This window comes from Carya illinoinensis, chromosome 10 (genome assembly GCF_018687715.1).
Source record: "Carya illinoinensis cultivar Pawnee chromosome 10, C.illinoinensisPawnee_v1, whole genome shotgun sequence".
In the NCBI taxonomy this organism is placed as follows: domain Eukaryota; kingdom Viridiplantae; phylum Streptophyta; class Magnoliopsida; order Fagales; family Juglandaceae; genus Carya; species Carya illinoinensis.
In genome coordinates, this window is record NC_056761.1 from 2,786,405 (window position 1) to 2,804,710 (window position 18,306).

Genomic DNA, 18,306 nt, shown 5'->3' on the forward strand with positions numbered 1-18,306 from the left:
CTCGGACGAATTACAGCAAGTTTGATATCCAGCTGCAAATTCCAACTGAAATTCATGGCAAATTTGGTCGGGCGCAAAACTAGAAAGTTAAAGAAATTCAGTATGCTAGACCAAGAGAAAATTCACAAAACCGTGAACCTAGTTAACAGAATATTACAGCCAGATTTTCCTTTTTCAAAAATTAAATATTACAATGAGATTAGAAAATGTATCTTCAATTCCACTTTGTGCACCAGTTTCAGTGCAATATATAATAGCTATTACCATTCTGAAGAACAAGAAAGTTGATTCTCAGCGGCCTGCAGTACCACCAGGAGTGGGAACAGGAACTTGGTGAGGGTTGAGAATTAAAACTAGAGAGCTCACTTCAGTAACATCCTTAATTGTGACATGGCATCATAACAATATATCAGTCACCTTGTAGGCAGTAAAGTTGACGGATGTTTCCTGAAGCTGTGGGTAAAAAAGCAACATAGTTAAACCTCATTAAATAGTATGTGGTTATAATATTGTTGTTTTATTATTATTTGCAAAGAGACCGATCCCAACCCTCACCATCTGAAACATATAACATATGGAAAGAAACACTGCAAAAATAAAAGGTTCTCATCCAGCACCACTTTTTGTGTTGGCTTTCAGACAATGACAACAACTCTAGAATGTGTGGTCCGTGTGGAGTCTGTGGAACCAGAAAATTTATCCCCATCAAAAGATTAGGCCACCACCAAACCAACAAGCAAGCCTGGTGCAACTGACCCACCTCAGCTGCGTCTGTTTCCAAGCAATAGCAAAGCCGAAAGATGACTAGCACGTAACATCTCTTGGCAAACCGTCAAGTTGCACATTTTATATCTCCAGAACATGAAGATTCTAGTATGCAAGCTATCTTCTTATTTGCATTGATTAAACCTAGACCCACCCAGCAGGAAAGTAAAAGGAACGGAGAGTCGGATTTCTTTTATAGAAACACCATAAAACAGGAATTCAAAAGTTTAAGTATGATAGATTTCATCAGACCAAGATTTCCCACAATGTTGCAAGTAAAAAGCATTCTGCTTTTTCTTTTTCTTTTTCTTTTTTAAATCCCAATGATCCCCTGAAGCAAAGAGAAGTTGGGAATTTTATTCATGACAACCACTTTTCTTTTTTTTTATTAAACTTTGGTTTGTGAATGAGAGTCTTATAGTCAATTAGCAAGGACTGGAATACTATTTCCAATTATGACTCCTTGCCTAACGGTAGAAGATGGGGTGTCTTGGAACTCCAGAGACATCGACCGAATTCTTTCAAGGATAAACAACATAACATCACAGTTGATAAAATTCAGACAATAGCCAACTAGTCCTAATGAATATTGTGGACAATAAGAAGAAAGAAAACCTCAAGAATATTTTAGCAACATCTTATTAAAAAAATCCTTTCAGAACTAAAGGCACATCAGACAACCAGCACTAGTGTGTGAAAGCTACCTCACCAAAAATTTAAGAGGGTTACATTACCAATGAAATAAAAGATGACTAATAGAATTCATTTCTGTACTGGGATGGATCTCTTGCAAGCACCTTTTCTCTTAGCTAGTTTGGTGGATCTCTTGAATACTTTGTGTACTCGGCTTTCATTTTATCCAGTTATTAATAATTTTTTTCCATGGGCTAAATGCTTCTTTCTCACCAATAAAATTTATGTTTGCCAATAAAAAAAATCTTAATAAAATCTTATCTTATATAAAAATGAGTTATTTATATGAATATGGGTTTATGGGCTGGTCCAGACTCCAAATGCATATAATTTTCAACTAAATGGGGACAATGTCCATGATTTCTTATCTTTAATTCCTCGCTCATAGAATGTATTTGGGTACCTTATGTATACTTCCTGTGTACACGGGCCATGCCTATTATATTCTGATCAATAATATTTATCTTTTACTTATAAAATAAAAAATAAAAAAATTCAAGCAGCTTTTAGACCATGTATCAATAAAACAGACAGCTGAAAGAGAGTCATTACCATATAACCAGTCTTTGAAATATACATGAAGTGCAGATGATAACTCTCGTTTCCGGTTTTCTTCAAGGGGTGCTTCCCTCAATAATTGTTTGATCTCCCCCAAGTTTTTTTGCTGGAAAAACATCAATTAGAATTACAAAACTCTTCAATACATAACAAACCCCGGTAATATAATAAAAATGTCACATCTCAATTAAGGTTCAGTGTACATACATTTCTCTGCTGAGCCATCAAATAAACACCTGGTAGTGGGAATGGGTTGTCTTTCGTGGACCCAGAGGATTCACATCCAAACCAGTCTGGAATCTAGTGTGTCAATGAATAAAAGAGGCATATACACCATAAATAAGTTCAAGAAGAGGAAAAAGACTCTGAAAAAACCCCAGCCCCCAAGGAAAAAAAAAAAAAAAAAAAAAAAGAAGCCCAAGTCAATATGAGCTCATATGCACACACCCCACAAGAAAGGAATATAAAAATAAACTAAAACAGAGATACCGTCCAGAAATCTATGTACTGGGTTTCATAGACTATTTAATTGCTCACAACACACCAACAAATGAAGCACTGAAGAACTTCCCACACAAGTTAGCACAAGCAAAGTATAAAACATACCAAAAAGTTCGTGAACTGGTCAGGGTCCAGGCGTGTAGCTGATTCAGCCTGCACATCAGAGACACCTGCGGGATGAGATAATGAATCATGTGGATCAACCATTCCTAGTGCCAGGGGCTCGTCCCATCTATTAATTGTAGCCTCGACGCCAACCTCATTCATGTGCTCTTCCAAGTGAGAGTAAAATGTATTGTATGGTGCCACCTAAAACATTAGGGTAATGAAAATTATATATACGATATTGTTAAATATTAATATAACTTATATACAAAAACACATTATAATACTGCTTAACAAAAGGCTTCATAGAATGAAGGAAATGTTTTCTTTTTTAATTGGTACCGAGTGTCCAGGAACAAAGTCCTGACTAATCCCAAGGTGCACGGGACATCAGCAAGGAGTTTCTTGCAAGTATACCTTAGGTAATTCAAAAGGAAAATCCCCTAGTCCAATGGCCCCTAGAGATTGTTTGCACTCAAGGGGATTTGAGCCTTAGACCTTAGGGGAGCATACCAAAAGCCGGCCTTTATCACTTGAGTCACCCCTAGGGGTTGAGAATGAAGGAAACTTTTTTGATAGGTATAGAATGAAGGAAACTTGTGCCAAGCCTTGTTCATTTTTTGAACAGTCACTATTTCATTCAAAACAAAATTGACACTGAAGGTTTCCAGACAACCTAGTTGTCCAATTCGTCATAAAAATGACGACTTAATGAAGAAAAAATATCCAGCGAATACTAAGGTCCCTTGTTGAGCACATATCCAACAAGATAAATAAAAACATCAAACAGTAAATCTGATCAACTAAAGATCTAAAAGAGCCCTATACATTCAAAAGTATAACCACAATCCTTTGAGAACAGAGGACAACACCAAGATTGTCTATTATCAGAAACACAAAATTGCAGTGAGTTAATTATAAATTCAACTATTCAAATCCAAGAATCATGATAGACTAAATGGACAACCACACTCGGGGAACCTTTGCCAATTTTATTTTATAATGTCAACACTACATTATAGCCAAGCAGTGCAGACTGGTAACTGCATAGGGGGGTTGAAGCAAATAGTTTGAGACACCCACCTGGAGCTTATGGTTATCACCAACAATAAGCGGTTGCTGGTTTACCCCCAAAAAGAACACACATTCTCTGCAGTTTGCAATGCAGATTCGTTTTGCTGCTGTAATCACATGAACTCGTTCACAATGCTCAATCCTTACAGCCTGTAAAAACTCACATCATTTAAGATGCATTCAAGTCAGTTTCCATTCATATGTTCACCATTCATAATGATAAGAATTGCAATTAATCAAGTTAGCAACCCGTCTTTTGATTTCCAAGTGCTCATTTGACATAAGCTTGCATGATACGCAAGCTGCATTAACATGGTGGCAAAATGGGGGCTCTGTAATCACTTAACCAAACAGCTCCCGAGGTCTAAGACAAGGAGATCCTTTATCCCCACTTCTATTTGTCATTGTTATGGAGGTGCTTAGCAAAATGATTTTAGCCTTGGTGAACAGTGGATTTATTGATGGCTTCTCAGTTGGTAATCCTACTAGGGGCTCCATCATTATATCTCACCTATTATTTGCAGATGATACACTGATCTTTTGTTTTTTTTTTTTTTAATAAGTATACACTGATCTTTTGTAAGGCAAAACAAAACCAAATTCAAGCATTGCAGGCATTATTACTCTGTTTTGAAGCAGTATCAAGTTTGAAAGTGAATTATCATAAATCAGAGTTGGTACCAGTGGGTAATGTTCACAATATCCGGCAATTGGCTAATACCCTTGGATGTAAGGTCTCCTTTCTCCCCATGAATTACCTTGGTGGGGGCAACTACAAGGTCTATATCGATTTGGGATACAGTTATTGAGAAGATTAAACGCAGACTGGCAGGTTGGAAAAGACTGTATCTTTCGAAAGGTGGCAATATCACTCTAATCAAAAGTACTCTTTCTAATTTGCCAACTTACTTTTTATCTGTATTCACAATCCTAGCAAGTGTGGCAAAACGCATCAAGAAACTCTATCGTGATTTTTTGTGGAGTGGGTTAGGAGATGAATTCAAGTTTCACCTAGTCAAGTGGGATAAGGTTTGCTCTCAAGTCTCCTCTGGTGGGTTGGGTATCAAAGTTGAAGAGGAAGTCAGTGATTGAACTTAAATTGGGGGGGGGGGGGGGGGGGGGGTGGGTGTGTGCACTAGAAAAGTTCATGGGGCTTATGGAGTTGGAATTGGGAAACACATTAGAAAAGGGTGAGGGATTTTTGTTAGGCACACTCGGCTGGTGTTGGGTAATGGGTCTAGAATAAAATTATGGACTGACCGATGGTGTGGAGATCATGCTCTAAAGGATTCTTTCCCATCAATTTTCAGAATTGCACGTGAGAAAGATGCATCAGTGGCTGATTGTATGGAGTTCTCTGGGGACCTAGTCCAATGGAATGTAAATTTCACCAAGGCAGCCCAAGATTGGAAAGTTGGCAGTATTGAGGAGTTTTTTGGTCTTCTATACACCATGATACTGAGAACACAAGGTGCTAACACGATATGGTGGATACGCACCGGTAGAGGTATATTCTCGATCGCTCTTTTTATAAGACCCTCACACAACCACAGAACACTAAGTTTCCATAGAGAAGGATTTGGCGAAATAAGACACCTCCTAAAGCGGCATTTTTTGTATAGGTAGCAACATTGGGTAAGATCTTGACTTTGGACAACTTACAGAAATGAAGGGTGATCATAGTAGAGTGGTGTTGCATATGTATGAAAAATGGTGAAACTGTGGATCACTTGTTGTTGCATTTTGAGGTCGCTAGAACGTTATGGAATGAAGTGTTCAACAGGTTAGATCTTGCTTGGGTGATGCCTTCCACAGTGATTGAGCTCACGGCCAGTTGGACCAATCTACGAGGTCTCCCACAAATCTTAACAGTGTGGAAAATGGTTCCGATATGTATTCTGTGGTGCCTATGGAATGAGCAAAATGACCGGATGTTTGAAGACATGGAGCGTTCATTGGAAGAACTTAGATTATTTTTTGTCAGCACTCTTTTTCTATGGGCCACAACCGAAGGATTAATTTTCATGATTTTCTAGTTTCTATTTCCTCTTCCTAAATAAGTGTTACCTTTTGTATACCATCTAGTGTACTTGGGCTATGCCTATTCATATCAATATAATCGTTTACTTATTATTGAGAGAGAGAGAGAGAGAGAGAGAGAGAGAGAGAGAGATCCACTTGGTAATTGTTTTTGAAATGTTTATAACAGTAAAAATGTTACACATACAAAATGAAAACATAAATCATTTCTCAGAGGAAGCAATACTGCTTCAACCAAGTATACTAACTGCAGTGAAATAAAAATTTTAATCTGTTTGACAACATACTAAAACAATTGATAAATAATGAATAACAGCTGACAAAACAGCAAACAAAGCTTTCCAATCTCAAACAACTAAGGATAAATGATCGCATGATGGATAATTCACTTGTTAGATATGTAAATAGCATCTGACTTCATAACCGATAAAAAAAAACATCTGTCTGACTTCGTTGAGTCACTTTAATGTTGAAAATACTTCAATGATTTCAGCGCCGATGTTTGTTAAAATTCTCTTCATAATATGACCACCTCAGTAGCGAAAGCTAAACAGCCCACCTTATCACATTTTTCTTAGCTGGAAGTTCAGACACCTGAATGTTATAAAAAGCCAGATGCATGGTATTTACAACCATCAAACTATTCAGTGTATCCAATTCCAGCTAATTACAAGAACTGAAATAGTGACACACAACTACTATTCAGTGTATTTTGCAACTACAAAAGTGCCAAAGTGTAGATCTAATGATATCATGGACATTTTTCAGAGGTAATCACTTGATTAAAAAGTGCCAAAGTGAATGAACTCATGCAAACAGAAAACTAAATAGAAGACATGAACCCAAAATGTGCTAGCAAGCACTAGACTTCAAACATTCAGGTTGGACCAGAAATTTTTAAAAAATCAATCAATTGGATCATCCCTAAACATCAAGTAATAAAACAGAAAGTACTAATCTTGGTTACTACCTTCCCAACTGCTCCAATAACTATAGTAGTATCAGAGCAACCATAAACCGTGGCATATCTCAAAGGTGCTAAGATGTAAATGACAGAATCGTGACAATTTAGGACCTGCAATGGTATACTACTATGTTAGATGCAGGTCAATACAAAATAATAATAATCATAATAAAATAGTTCTCGAGGAATGGGGACAAAAGTGAATTATCACAATCGTATGCGCAGATATTAAATTATGTTCTTATAGATGGCGATTTAGGATCTGTTAGTAGGCAAGGATGCATACTATTTATTGTCTAAACTGTATGCGAGCAAACACAGATATCTGCTGTATACAAACCTTTACAGAAGAGCCTTTAAGATCAGATGCTTGCTTTACAAGTGATGATTTGGAGATCCCTTCAATAAAACTAGGACCCCTAGCACTTGGTGAGGCCTTGATTGAAGTTGTGCAGGCATCCGCCATAGAAACATCCTGATCAGAGGCAATAGCTGGGCAATTTTCTTTAAGAGAAGCCCTTTCTGAAATATGTTCCAAAGCAGAAGCTATGTTCTGTAGAAGCCAATCGTGAACTTGTGCTGCAGGAACAGGTACAGCAGGCATGTCGGGATCTGAATTTGCAAAAAATGGAGCATGTTGACTCAGCTGAGTTCCTTCAGGTCCCTTATCACCAAATTGAATCAGAAACCCAAGGTGCTCAAATCTATCCATGGTCAAAACCTAAAACAATCGAGTAAATTAGCAAATTAGAAGGAGGACAGAGGAATGGTAACAAACACAGACAAAACAATAGAATGAAAGACAAACATCAATGATAATTAGCAAGTGAAAGCGAAGTTCAATATTTAAATAATTTGGATTTGGTAGTCAAATTAAATGATAACCCTGTAATGCATTTTTTTCAATAACAGAAAAGGTAATGGTTCCATCCACATAAACATTGGTGAAGCCCAACAAATAAACAATATGTAGCAGGGAATTGGCAAAATTACTGTCAGGTCAAAGTACAGCTAAGAAGTGGCCCAGTTGCTTCCACCTGATATTAGTTAAGAGAAAAGTAAACAAACCATTGAGCAAATTCATTATATTCATGTTTATTCATTGACAGGAAAACTTGATGGATATAATGAAATGAGAAACTGTAGAAACTGTACTCCTTATAGCTTCCAATGTTCTTTCACAGAGATTCTAAGAAGATACCAAATTATTTCTCGAGAGGCCCAATTATGTGTAGAATATTTGATTTTTGGCTTCAAAGTGGTCCGATAAACCGCTTCAGAATTTCAACTCCAATTCCACAACAGAATATGTAATAAAGTACAGAACTGTGTCCAAGCTGCAACTATTATCGAGGAAGAGACAACGGCAAAATGTAAAATAAGAAAACTAGCACTAAATTCTATGTCTAATGGACATAATTTACTATGTACTGAATACAAGGAGAATAAAAAAGCAAAGAAGATGGGAAACCTCTACCAAACTAAGTTTGCAAAAACAGTTTTACAAACCAGAGATTCTTCGCCTTCCCCCTCCACAGGTTCAGCTAAGAGAGAGAGAATGTTAGCCAAGTGCTTTTGAAGATATGATAACTGATGAGCCTCTTCATCAGCCTGTGATGGAACAAACCGGCGGCTGTTGCTCCGTACAAGCTGCCATATGATGGAACACCAAGCTTTAAATAAATTTGGCTATAATTAGTCAAATAACTGAAATCAAAGGTCCCAGTGACGATTAAAGTTTCCACAACTAAATATGGAATCAGAACTATGACAGGAAAAAATGAGTGAAATCTAGCATACTAAGAGATTTAGTCCAGGTATTCAGCACAATATATGTCAAAACAAACCAAGTCAGAGTTATGTGCTACAGAATGCATGAGCTTTTAATTGAACAAAACTTAGGTTTAACAGATACGGTTCAAGAGTTAAAAAACTTAGTAAGTCCACATGCAATGGTTGACAATAGTTAATCGGGAACCGTACATCACACAGACTTTTTTTTTTTTTTTAATAGGTAAACTGTACATCACATGAACTTAGGGCACGTTTTGGTAATGAGATGAGATGAAAATTTTGTGAATAGTAGTGAAATGGTTTGAGTCAAGATGTTTTATTGGCTTTTGGGAAATGAGAGAGAAAAAATTGAATACAAATATTATAAATTTAAAATATTGTTAGGATATAATTTTGTAATACTATTTTATTTTGAAAATTGAAAAAGTTGTATTGCTTTTTATGTTTTGTGTGGAAGTTTGGAAAGTTATAATGATTAGGTAATGATTGAATGAAAAAGTTGAATATTTGAAATTGAAAAGTGTTTTTGTTCAGGTGATGTTTGAGAATAAATTTTTAAGAAGGTTTGAGATTGAGATGAGATCATCTCACTTCCCAAAAAAGCCCTTAGGTTCAACGGACATGGTTGCAAAATACTGAAATTTTGTATTGAGTTAGGTGAGAAATATAAATTCTTACGATTTTTTATACCATGTTAAGAAAACGTGTTTTTGGAGTACTTGGATTTCCATAGGTAAATAACTGTTTTGTTTGATGGGCCTGAAGAAACCTCAGAGAAGAGGCTCTTCTCTTAGGTCCTTGCTTTTCAGTGCAACACAGCAAGGCGCCCTCTTTATGTCATCCCTGCAGCTTTCCAGATTTTGTATTGAAAGCATGGCGTAGCCAGGACCTTCAAATCATGTTTCAGCCTATGAAAAAAACCAAAACTTCATTTTCACTAATAAAGGTGAAACTACGACAATTCGTGCAAATTCATTTTGAATCCAATTGACAAAAGTAACGAAAACTTATAGCAACATTTCAGAAACATAGGGCAAACAAGTTCAATGAAAAGGTCGGAAAATGAAATGGAAATCAATTGAAAGAAGATCAATGAAAATGTTCCGACACAGAATTCGTTCCTGATAAATTAACACTAAAGCCAACAAGCCGATTTCAAATTGCAAACTCCTCGCAAATAATTAGCTTCCAATGCGCATTCAAAAACTAAGTTCCAAGAGAACGTAGTCAAGGGCGAATTATGCATTTCGAATTTGACCCACATTGTAAAAGACTGATGGAGATAACCAAAATCACCTGAAGAGGCGAGAGAGCGGACAAGTAGCCATCGAAGGCGGAGGTGGAGGGCCAGACATCGGCGACTGCGGCTGAGTCCTTGTGCGTCCTCGGGAGCAACTTCTTGTAGGACTGGATGTAGAGGAAGAGAAGCAGATCGTGGACATCGGCGGAGGAGGAGTTAATCTCTTGGGGCTTGGAGCTGACGAGCGGATCGGAGTCGGAGTGGAGGACGGATGCGAGAGTGTCGAGGACGAGGCAGGCGTGGTCAGGGGAGATCTGGAGGGATTGGGAGAGGGCGGCGGAGTTGACTCGGCGAGTGCTCGTGGAGGAGGATATGAGGGTTTGCTTGAGAGGGATTAGGGTTTGGGTCGGGTCGGTGAAAACGAGCTTCGGGATTGGGAGCAGGCCATGCTCGAAAGGCTCCCGCCGAGGGTGGAGTAGAGAGATCGGGTTCGGATTCAAATTCGGGTCGCCTGCCGAAGACGATGGAGATATCGATGTCTCAATGGGGTCGCTCATGGCTTGGGAGGAAGAGAGCCTGGAGTTGCAGTGTTGCAGATCTTCGAGAGATGAAAATTGAGAGAGAGGGGGGGGAATTGGATGTGCGGAAGTCCAGGGGGAGTAACTGCGTGGCCTTGTGCTATTTGATGATGGGCGGGAAATCAGAAATGGAAGTCAATGAAGATGATAAACGAATGAGCAGTACTTGTTTTAAAAGAAAAAACTTACGAATGAGTGATGATACATATAGTTATATTTGAGTTTTATTTGAGTTTTACTATATATGATTATTTTTATATATTTTTTTATTTAATTAATTAAAATAATTATTTTATATTAAAAAATTGATATAATTAATCACATTAATAAAATATATAAACTTATTTACATATAAAATTATTATATTTTTAATTATAATTTTATTTATAAGACTCGTTTTCTTAATTTTTTTTTTAAATTTAAAATCTTATTATTTTCAACATATTAATAATTGACTTTTAAAAAAATAAATTTTTTGTAATTTTTTTTAAATGTATTTAATAATTTTCTATCAAGTTATTAGCTATATTAATTTATAAATTTACTTTTATCTATGGTGTCCATTTATCTAAAATATATTGAAACTTAAGATAAAATTAAACCAATTTAGGTTAATAAATATGTTGCAACTTTCTTTCCTTTATGTCAAGGTTGCGTTTGGTTACCAAATTTAATTTGTTACCCATATGACTAACACAAGAGAATGGATAAATTGGATTATATTTAAAAAATTAATAATTATAAATCAAATATATAATATAAAATATAAAGCAACAGTAAATATAAAGAGTAAGGGTAAGAAATAAGCAAACTCAGTAAGTTAACGAGGTTCGGCCCCACTGCCCACGTCATCGCCTCAAATTATTCCTTGAAAATCTCCCAATTTACTATTTAACCTCATTTAGATAGAAATATAAACCTATTACATCTTTGAATAACACCGCTATAAATGATTCTTATAGAACACTCTCTACACTTGCAATCACCTTACACGTGGTGATTCAACTATTACTTGTGTAGAACACTTTCTATGCGCAGAAGGGTTATACACACCCTTTTACTAATACAAGACTTGATAGTGGGTAAATTATTAGAAAACATTTATCAATGAATGAAATAATAACAATACAGTCTAAATTATATCCCTCTCAAAATGAATAAGGTTTAAAACTCAATAATTAAATAAGAGAGAATAAAAACTTTGAATAAATATTGTATGCTATATTGTATGCTCTTAGCGTTGTGAATGAGAAACTTTCAAATGATCTATTTATAGGCATATAAGACTCCATATTCAAATTTAAAAAGATTCACAAGTCAAATACAACATCATTTACTTTTCAAAAATTTCAAACTTAATCTTTTTACTTTTTGTATAAAAAAAAACACGCTTTACTTTTCAAAAAATTCAAATCTAATCTTTTTACTTTTTGTATATGATAAAAAAAGTATACTTTACTTTTCAAAATTTTCAAACAAAATCATCTACATTTTGCATAAGTAAAAAATAGCACCAATCACTTTTGAAAATATTCAAATAAAACATGTATATGTGAAATATGACAATCAATCATTTTTAATATTTTCAAAATTCAAACATTTGATTATGTCATGCACATGTGAAAGATGACAAACAATCATATTTCAAGATTTTCAAATTTAATTTTTAAAATATTTATGCACATGTGTAAAATATATTTTAATGCTTTATGACAAAATATTAATTTTGAGTCTTAATCCTAATTTTGAATTTTTAAGAAATTTACAACATTACTCTATGATTTTAATGTAAACTTGTTCCCTTCTTACTCATGGTTGGTTCTTTGGTGTGATTGAATCCATTGTGTAAACAACTTGAGTTTGAAATTCTTTTATTATTTGAATCCATTTGTTATAATCAAAATTCTTATGTAGATATATAATTATACGAAACTTGAAATTTTGGGTTTAACATAACTTAACTCATTTCATCTAATCATTATAACCTTCTCAACTTCTAATACAAAATATAATAAACAATTCAATTTTTTTAAATCTTAAAATAATAATAATATTAAAAAATAATATTTAAATAATATTTTATTCAACTTTCAACTCATTACAGATTATAAAATAATATTCAAATAATTACAAATAAAAAAATTAATTACAGATTTATTTTAAGACGGAGACAAGAATTTCATGTTTTATTAATTATTCAACATGCCTTCTACACATCATATTTACACTACACAATAAATTTATTTTTTTTATTTTTATTTTATTATTGTTAAACTAAAAAAAAATTATACTTATCATTCATAAATCACACATTTAATAAAAAAATATCATATATGATATATAGTGTAAGAATGATGAGTATAATTTTTTATTATTCAATAAAGCCAAGTAAAGGTATTTTTATTAATTAAGGATAATTCTCTCAATCATATATTCAGTACTAGGAAAAATATATTTATCATTGTCTTCACAATATCTCTTTTATGTGAAATTAAATAATAAATTTATAAATAAAATATAATAAATTATTTTATATTATTTAATAACACGTCATAAAATAAAATAATAAAACAATAATAAAATAAATGATGTACGACATTACTCACCGGTACGGTGCGGTACCAGCACAGATCTTGCAACTTTTCCCATTTCTTTTCGCGTATATGGTGTCAGTCTATAGTAGGCCTAAAATAAATTGGGCTGAGAGTGTCCAAGCCATGTGATTGGGCCGATATTAGATTTGTTTTGAAATAATTTAAAGCTTTGGATATTTTTGTATTAGTAATGATAAACAACTAATGATTCTACAAACGTTAGGCACACTTTTTTTTTGAAAAAAAAAATGAGGTTGGTTGTTACAAAATTTTAAAAATGGATATTATATTTATTAAAATTTTTTTAAAAAATAATGTGTAGCATTTATATAATTCTAATTATCATTTTTTTTATAAACAACAAAATTATAAAAATAGTAAAGAATTGAATGTTAGATATACTATTTATAAATATTCTGATGCGTTAGATTATAAATAATTTAAATATAAAAAATGTTATATATACAAAAAAATTATATAAAAATAAATCTATAAATTAATATAACTTTATTTTAAATTTATTTTATAATAAAAGTAATTTTATAATTTAATATATCATATTAATCTTAATTAATTTATGAGTTTATTTTTATGAGATTTTTTAATCTCTTACATATCTTTTTTAAGGATTAAAAAATCTATTTATCATTATTTTCTTAATATTTATTGATGTGATATTAAATAATAGATTTATAATATAATAAATAAGATTAAATTATTTATTATCATATTATAAAACGGGACTATACGCTTTCGGTTGAAACTTGCTAAGGAAGAATACTTTTGATGATGTGTAGCTTGACAAGGCAATTTCAAAGTGACATGTATGTCATGTTCTGGAGGTTTCAAATAATTTATTATTATTATTATAAATCATATCCTCGGTCAGTGAAGTTCCCAATTTGGCACATTATAAATACCCAACCCAATTCCTTTTCACCTTTACATATGCCCAATTCCATCAATTTAACATGCCCAAAAAGCGGAAGGGTAGAATTGGCATCCAGATTCCAAATAATGGTAAAATGACCTAATAGTACTTGAAGTACAGTCGACGAACTGGGGAATCCAATGACGCTGTTAAAACCACCACACCGCCTCAGGTGTCACATAAACAACTAACGTTTTTCGCACGTGGTAGGCCCGACCGTAGTCTTACGCACGCTTGACCTGGGTCGCACTCCCTACTGTACAGCAACAGTCTATCTCTGATAGACGTAATACAATAAAAAAAAAAAAAAAGAGAGAGAGAAGGGTACCTCCTCGTATATCGTTCTCTCTGTATATCTCTCACATATTCATCAGATCCCACCCCCCACTCCCAACGCACACACAAAAGCAAAAGCAAAAGCGCTCTCTCCCTCACTTTTACTACATTCGTCTTTCTCCCTCTGCTCTTCATTGTTTATCTCACTTCGGCCTCGTTACCCATAAAAAGCGATCTCCATTTCCGTTTGCTTCAAATGAACTCGGTTGCAGCTTCAAGGAGGTTATCGGTCTAGGGTTTCGGTAAACATTGTCTATCTTCAAGGTAACAACTCGAAACCTCTTTGCTTTGTTTGAGGTCTCGTTTCTTACCCTTTCCTTTTTGTTGAGCTTTTTTTTCGCTCCCTGTTTGGTTGCCGAGAAAGTTTGGGAAATGTAAACCGCATTTATGAGCATTATAGTTTTTCTATTGTCGCTTTTGCCTGGGGAGGAAAATGATTTAAGCAACTGAGGCAGATGGATAAGTATGACCCGATTGTGTATCAGGTTTTCCTTTTCCTAAGGGTCGGCATTTAATGAAAGAAGAATGCTGTTATTTATTTATTTATTTTTTCTCACATATGCGTTGCCGTTTTTTCCGGCGACCCTGCACAACATTTGAATGTCTGTTTCCTCTGCACTCTGATCTAAAAAGTGCCGACATGATCGTACTATTCATGGCTTGAAACACTGTTTGCTTCTGGTTTTGATTTTAATGGGTTTCGAGCAATTAGATCTGACGTTCCTTAAGGTCGTTTTCTATCCGTGAAACTTCAAAATTTATTCTGCCGAAAGATCTGAGGTTCTCAGTGCTTTACTATTGGTGTTTATATTTATCCATCGTCCTTTCCGATTCTTAAAATATAGTTTTAAATGGTCTCTGTTTTTTATTTTTTTCTCTCTTATCCGAGTATCTCAGCCTTTTTCCCCCGTCAAATCGTAATGTATGTATGTATGTATGTATGTATGTATGGTTTTCTGAATGTTTAGGTAACTTTTTATGGTATTGAGTAACGGCTTTGGCGCTGTTTCTTCCCCTGTTTCAGGTTTCTGGCAACCTGCAATTAAGAAAGACTCAGATACTTCTTCTATAGCATCGAGCTACTCTACCTTCACTCTTTGTGTCTCTGCTTTGAGAACAGAAGATGCAGATCAGGCCTCCACCAGAAGACTTTTTGTTGAAGGAGACCAATCCCCATCTTGGAGGGGGGAAGGTCACCGGAGACAAGCACACAAGCACCTATGACCTCGTTGAACAGATGCAGTATCTCTATGTGCGCGTTGTTAAGGCCAAGGATTTGCCTGCAAAAGATGTCAGCGGTAGTTGCGATCCCTACGTGGAGGTAAAGCTTGGAAACTACAAGGGGACAACCCGGCATTTTGAGAAGAAGTCAAATCCCGAGTGGAACCAGGTGTTTGCTTTCTCCAAAGACCGGCTGCAGTCTTCGGTGCTTGAGGTTACAGTGAAAGATAAGGATTTTGTGAAGGATGATTTTATGGGTCGGGTTTTGTTTGATCTGAATGAGGTTCCAAGACGGGTTCCCCCAGATAGTCCACTGGCACCTCAGTGGTATAGATTGGAGGATAGGAAGGGGGACAAGGTTAAGGGAGAGCTGATGTTGGCTGTTTGGATGGGTACACAAGCTGATGAAGCGTTTCCTGAAGCATGGAATTCAGATGCAGCGGGAGTTAGTGGAACTGATGGTCTTGCTAATATGCGATCGAAGGTATACCTCTCTCCTAAGCTTTGGTATTTGAGGGTCAATGTCATTGAAGCCCAGGACTTGCAACCGAGTGATAAGGGTAGGTTCCCAGAAGTGTTTGTGAAGGCTACCCTAGGAAATCAGGGTTTGAGAACCAGAATTTCTCAAAGCAGGACTATTAATCCTTTGTGGAATGAGGATTTAATGTTTGTAGCATCTGAACCATTTGAGGAGCCCTTGGTGTTGAGTGTAGAAGACAGAGTTGCACCTAACAAGGAAGAAGTTTTGGGGAAGTGTGCAATTCCCTTGCAGTATGTTGATAGGAGGTTGGATCATAAACCAGTGAACACTAGGTGGTATAATCTGGAAAAGCATGTCATTGTTGATGGTGAACAGAAGAAGAAGGAAACCAAATTTTCCAGCAGGATTCATATGCGGATCTGCTTGGAAGGTGGTTATCATGTATTAGATGAATCTACCCACTACAGCAGTGACCTTCGACCGACAGCAAAGCAGTTGTGGAAGCCCAGCATTGGGGTACTTGAACTTGGGATTCTAAATGCTCAGGGTCTGATGCCAATGAAGACTAAAGATGGGCGTGGAACAACCGATGCCTACTGCATTGCAAAATATGGTCAAAAGTGGGTTAGAACTAGGACGATTATCGACAGCTTTACACCCAAGTGGAATGAGCAATATACTTGGGAGGTATTTGATCCTTGTACGGTCATAACAATTGGGGTGTTTGATAACTGTCATTTGCATGGAGGAGATAAGGCTGGAGGGGCCAAGGATTCCACGATTGGGAAGGTAAGGATTCGTCTCTCCACACTTGAAACCGATCGGGTTTATACACACTCATATCCACTTTTGGTTCTACACCCCAATGGTGTGAAGAAGATGGGTGAGATTCATTTGGCTGTGAGGTTCAATTGCTCCTCTTTACTTAATATGATGCACATGTACTCACATCCACTTTTGCCCAAAATGCATTATATTCATCCATTAACTGTTAGTCAACTTGATAGCTTGAGGCACCAGGCAACTCAAATTGTATCGATGAGGTTGAGCCGGGCTGAACCACCGCTGAGGAAAGAGGTGGTGGAGTATATGTTGGATGTGGGCTCCCACAAGTGGAGTATGAGAAGGAGCAAAGCTAACTTTTTCAGGATCATGGGAGTTTTGGGTGGGTTAATTGCTGTAGGGAAATGGTTTGACCAGATTTGCCACTGGAAAAACCCCATCACAACTGTATTGATTCACATCTTGTTTATCATACTGGTTATGTACCCTGAGCTCATCTTACCTACAATTTTCCTCTACCTTTTCTTGATTGGGGTTTGGCATTATAGATGGAGGCCAAGACATCCTCCTCACATGGACACTCGCCTTTCTCATGCTGATTCTGCGCATCCTGATGAACTTGATGAAGAATTTGATACTTTTCCAACTTCGCGGCCTTCCGACATTGTAAGGATGCGGTATGATCGGTTGAGGAGTATTGCTGGGAGGATTCAGACAGTGGTCGGTGACTTGGCTACTCAAGGGGAGAGGCTGCAATCTCTGCTGAGCTGGCGAGATCCAAGAGCAACAGCTCTGTTTGTAATTTTTTGTCTGGTTGCTGCTATTGTACTTTATGTTACACCATTCCAAGTTGTGGCCCTTCTCACAGGCTTTTATATATTGAGACATCCAAGGTTCCGGCATAGGCTTCCTTCGGTACCCTTGAATTTCTTCAGGAGGTTGCCAGCCAGAACAGACTGCATGTTATGAGCAAAGTAGTTTCATCTCCAGTTGCTTTTAAGTGGAAAGGCGCTGAGTTCCCCTCTTTCTTGTCAAGTCCTTGGAGAAAAGGTGGAAACAAAGGGAGATTGTCTGCTTTCAATGTTTGGCAGCTGTTGTTGGGTTCTGTGTGTAACCTTCCTCTGAAGGTAGTAGATTTTGTGGACTTGCGGCTTAACCAATGCCATTTTTAGTATTTCTGTTTGAAGCTTGACTTTGTGGTAATCAGTTATTGTTCGTCTATAATTTTGTAGGTTGTGAATTAGGCTATGCTGAACCATCTTTATGCTTATGAATATTTGCTACATTTTTGCTTGATTGGTCTTTTGAAAGTGAATTCTAAGAACCGATTAGGAGCTCCACGATGGAATTAGATTCTCTCAAAGAACCGAGTAGGATCTCTATTATGCTCGTGTATGCTCATGAATCTTACTGTTTACTCCTGACATTCATACTTTTGCATAATGTGATTTACTGTGTCTGCTTTCTCTCTCTTTCAGCACATGATTGGTCCATCTTAAATGTTGGCACGCCATTAGTAGCATACTATATTATATGAATGAACGTGGCTGTTGTTCTTGGCCGCGAGAAGAGCACACAATTTCTGTTTTCTTTGATCTATTATCATGCCTTATTTATTTCATGTTGGTTTTGTTTTACTCGAGATGAA

The 18,306-nt window shown here is 36.0% G+C and overlaps 2 protein-coding genes across 2 annotated transcripts; one reads left to right on the forward strand and one right to left on the reverse strand.

The window, feature by feature from the left end:
- Nucleotides 1-121: 121 nt before the first annotated feature.
- On the reverse strand, nt 122-10,385 carry LOC122279961 (TBCC domain-containing protein 1-like). The gene is made up of 10 exons (XM_043090881.1): nt 9,791-10,385; nt 8,210-8,350; nt 7,041-7,421; nt 6,707-6,811; nt 3,706-3,846; nt 2,623-2,826; nt 2,224-2,316; nt 2,011-2,122; nt 418-453; nt 122-299 (listed from the first exon to the last, which is right to left on the reverse strand). The coding sequence occupies exons 1-10, from the start codon at nt 10,289-10,291 to the stop codon at nt 292-294; spliced, it is 1,722 nt and encodes a 573-aa protein (XP_042946815.1). The 5' UTR covers nt 10,292-10,385; the 3' UTR covers nt 122-291.
- Nucleotides 10,386-14,159: 3,774 nt separating this feature from the next.
- Nucleotides 14,160-17,952, forward strand: LOC122279960 (FT-interacting protein 3). Its single transcript, XM_043090880.1, has 2 exons — nt 14,160-14,437; nt 15,198-17,952. Exon 2 carries the CDS (start codon nt 15,297-15,299, stop codon nt 17,625-17,627), a length of 2,331 nt encoding a protein of 776 aa, XP_042946814.1. The 5' UTR covers nt 14,160-14,437; nt 15,198-15,296; the 3' UTR covers nt 17,628-17,952.
- Nucleotides 17,953-18,306: the final 354 nt, after the last annotated feature.

Excerpts from the sequence above, each read along its gene's own strand:
- LOC122279961 (XM_043090881.1), bottom strand. The coding sequence starts at position 10,291 with ATGAGCGACCCCATTGAGACATCGATATCTCCATCGTCTTCGGCAGGC. Across the intron at positions 7,422-8,209 it reads GGGAAGGCGAAGAATCTCTG|GTTTTGACCATGGATAGATT; the intron begins GTTTGTAAAACT and ends CGATTGTTTTAG. Across the intron at positions 2,123-2,223 it reads TGATGGCTCAGCAGAGAAAT|CAAAAAAACTTGGGGGAGAT; the intron begins GTATGTACACTG and ends ATGTTTTTCCAG.
- LOC122279960 (XM_043090880.1), top strand. The coding sequence starts at position 15,297 with ATGCAGATCAGGCCTCCACCAGAAGACTTTTTGTTGAAGGAGACCAAT.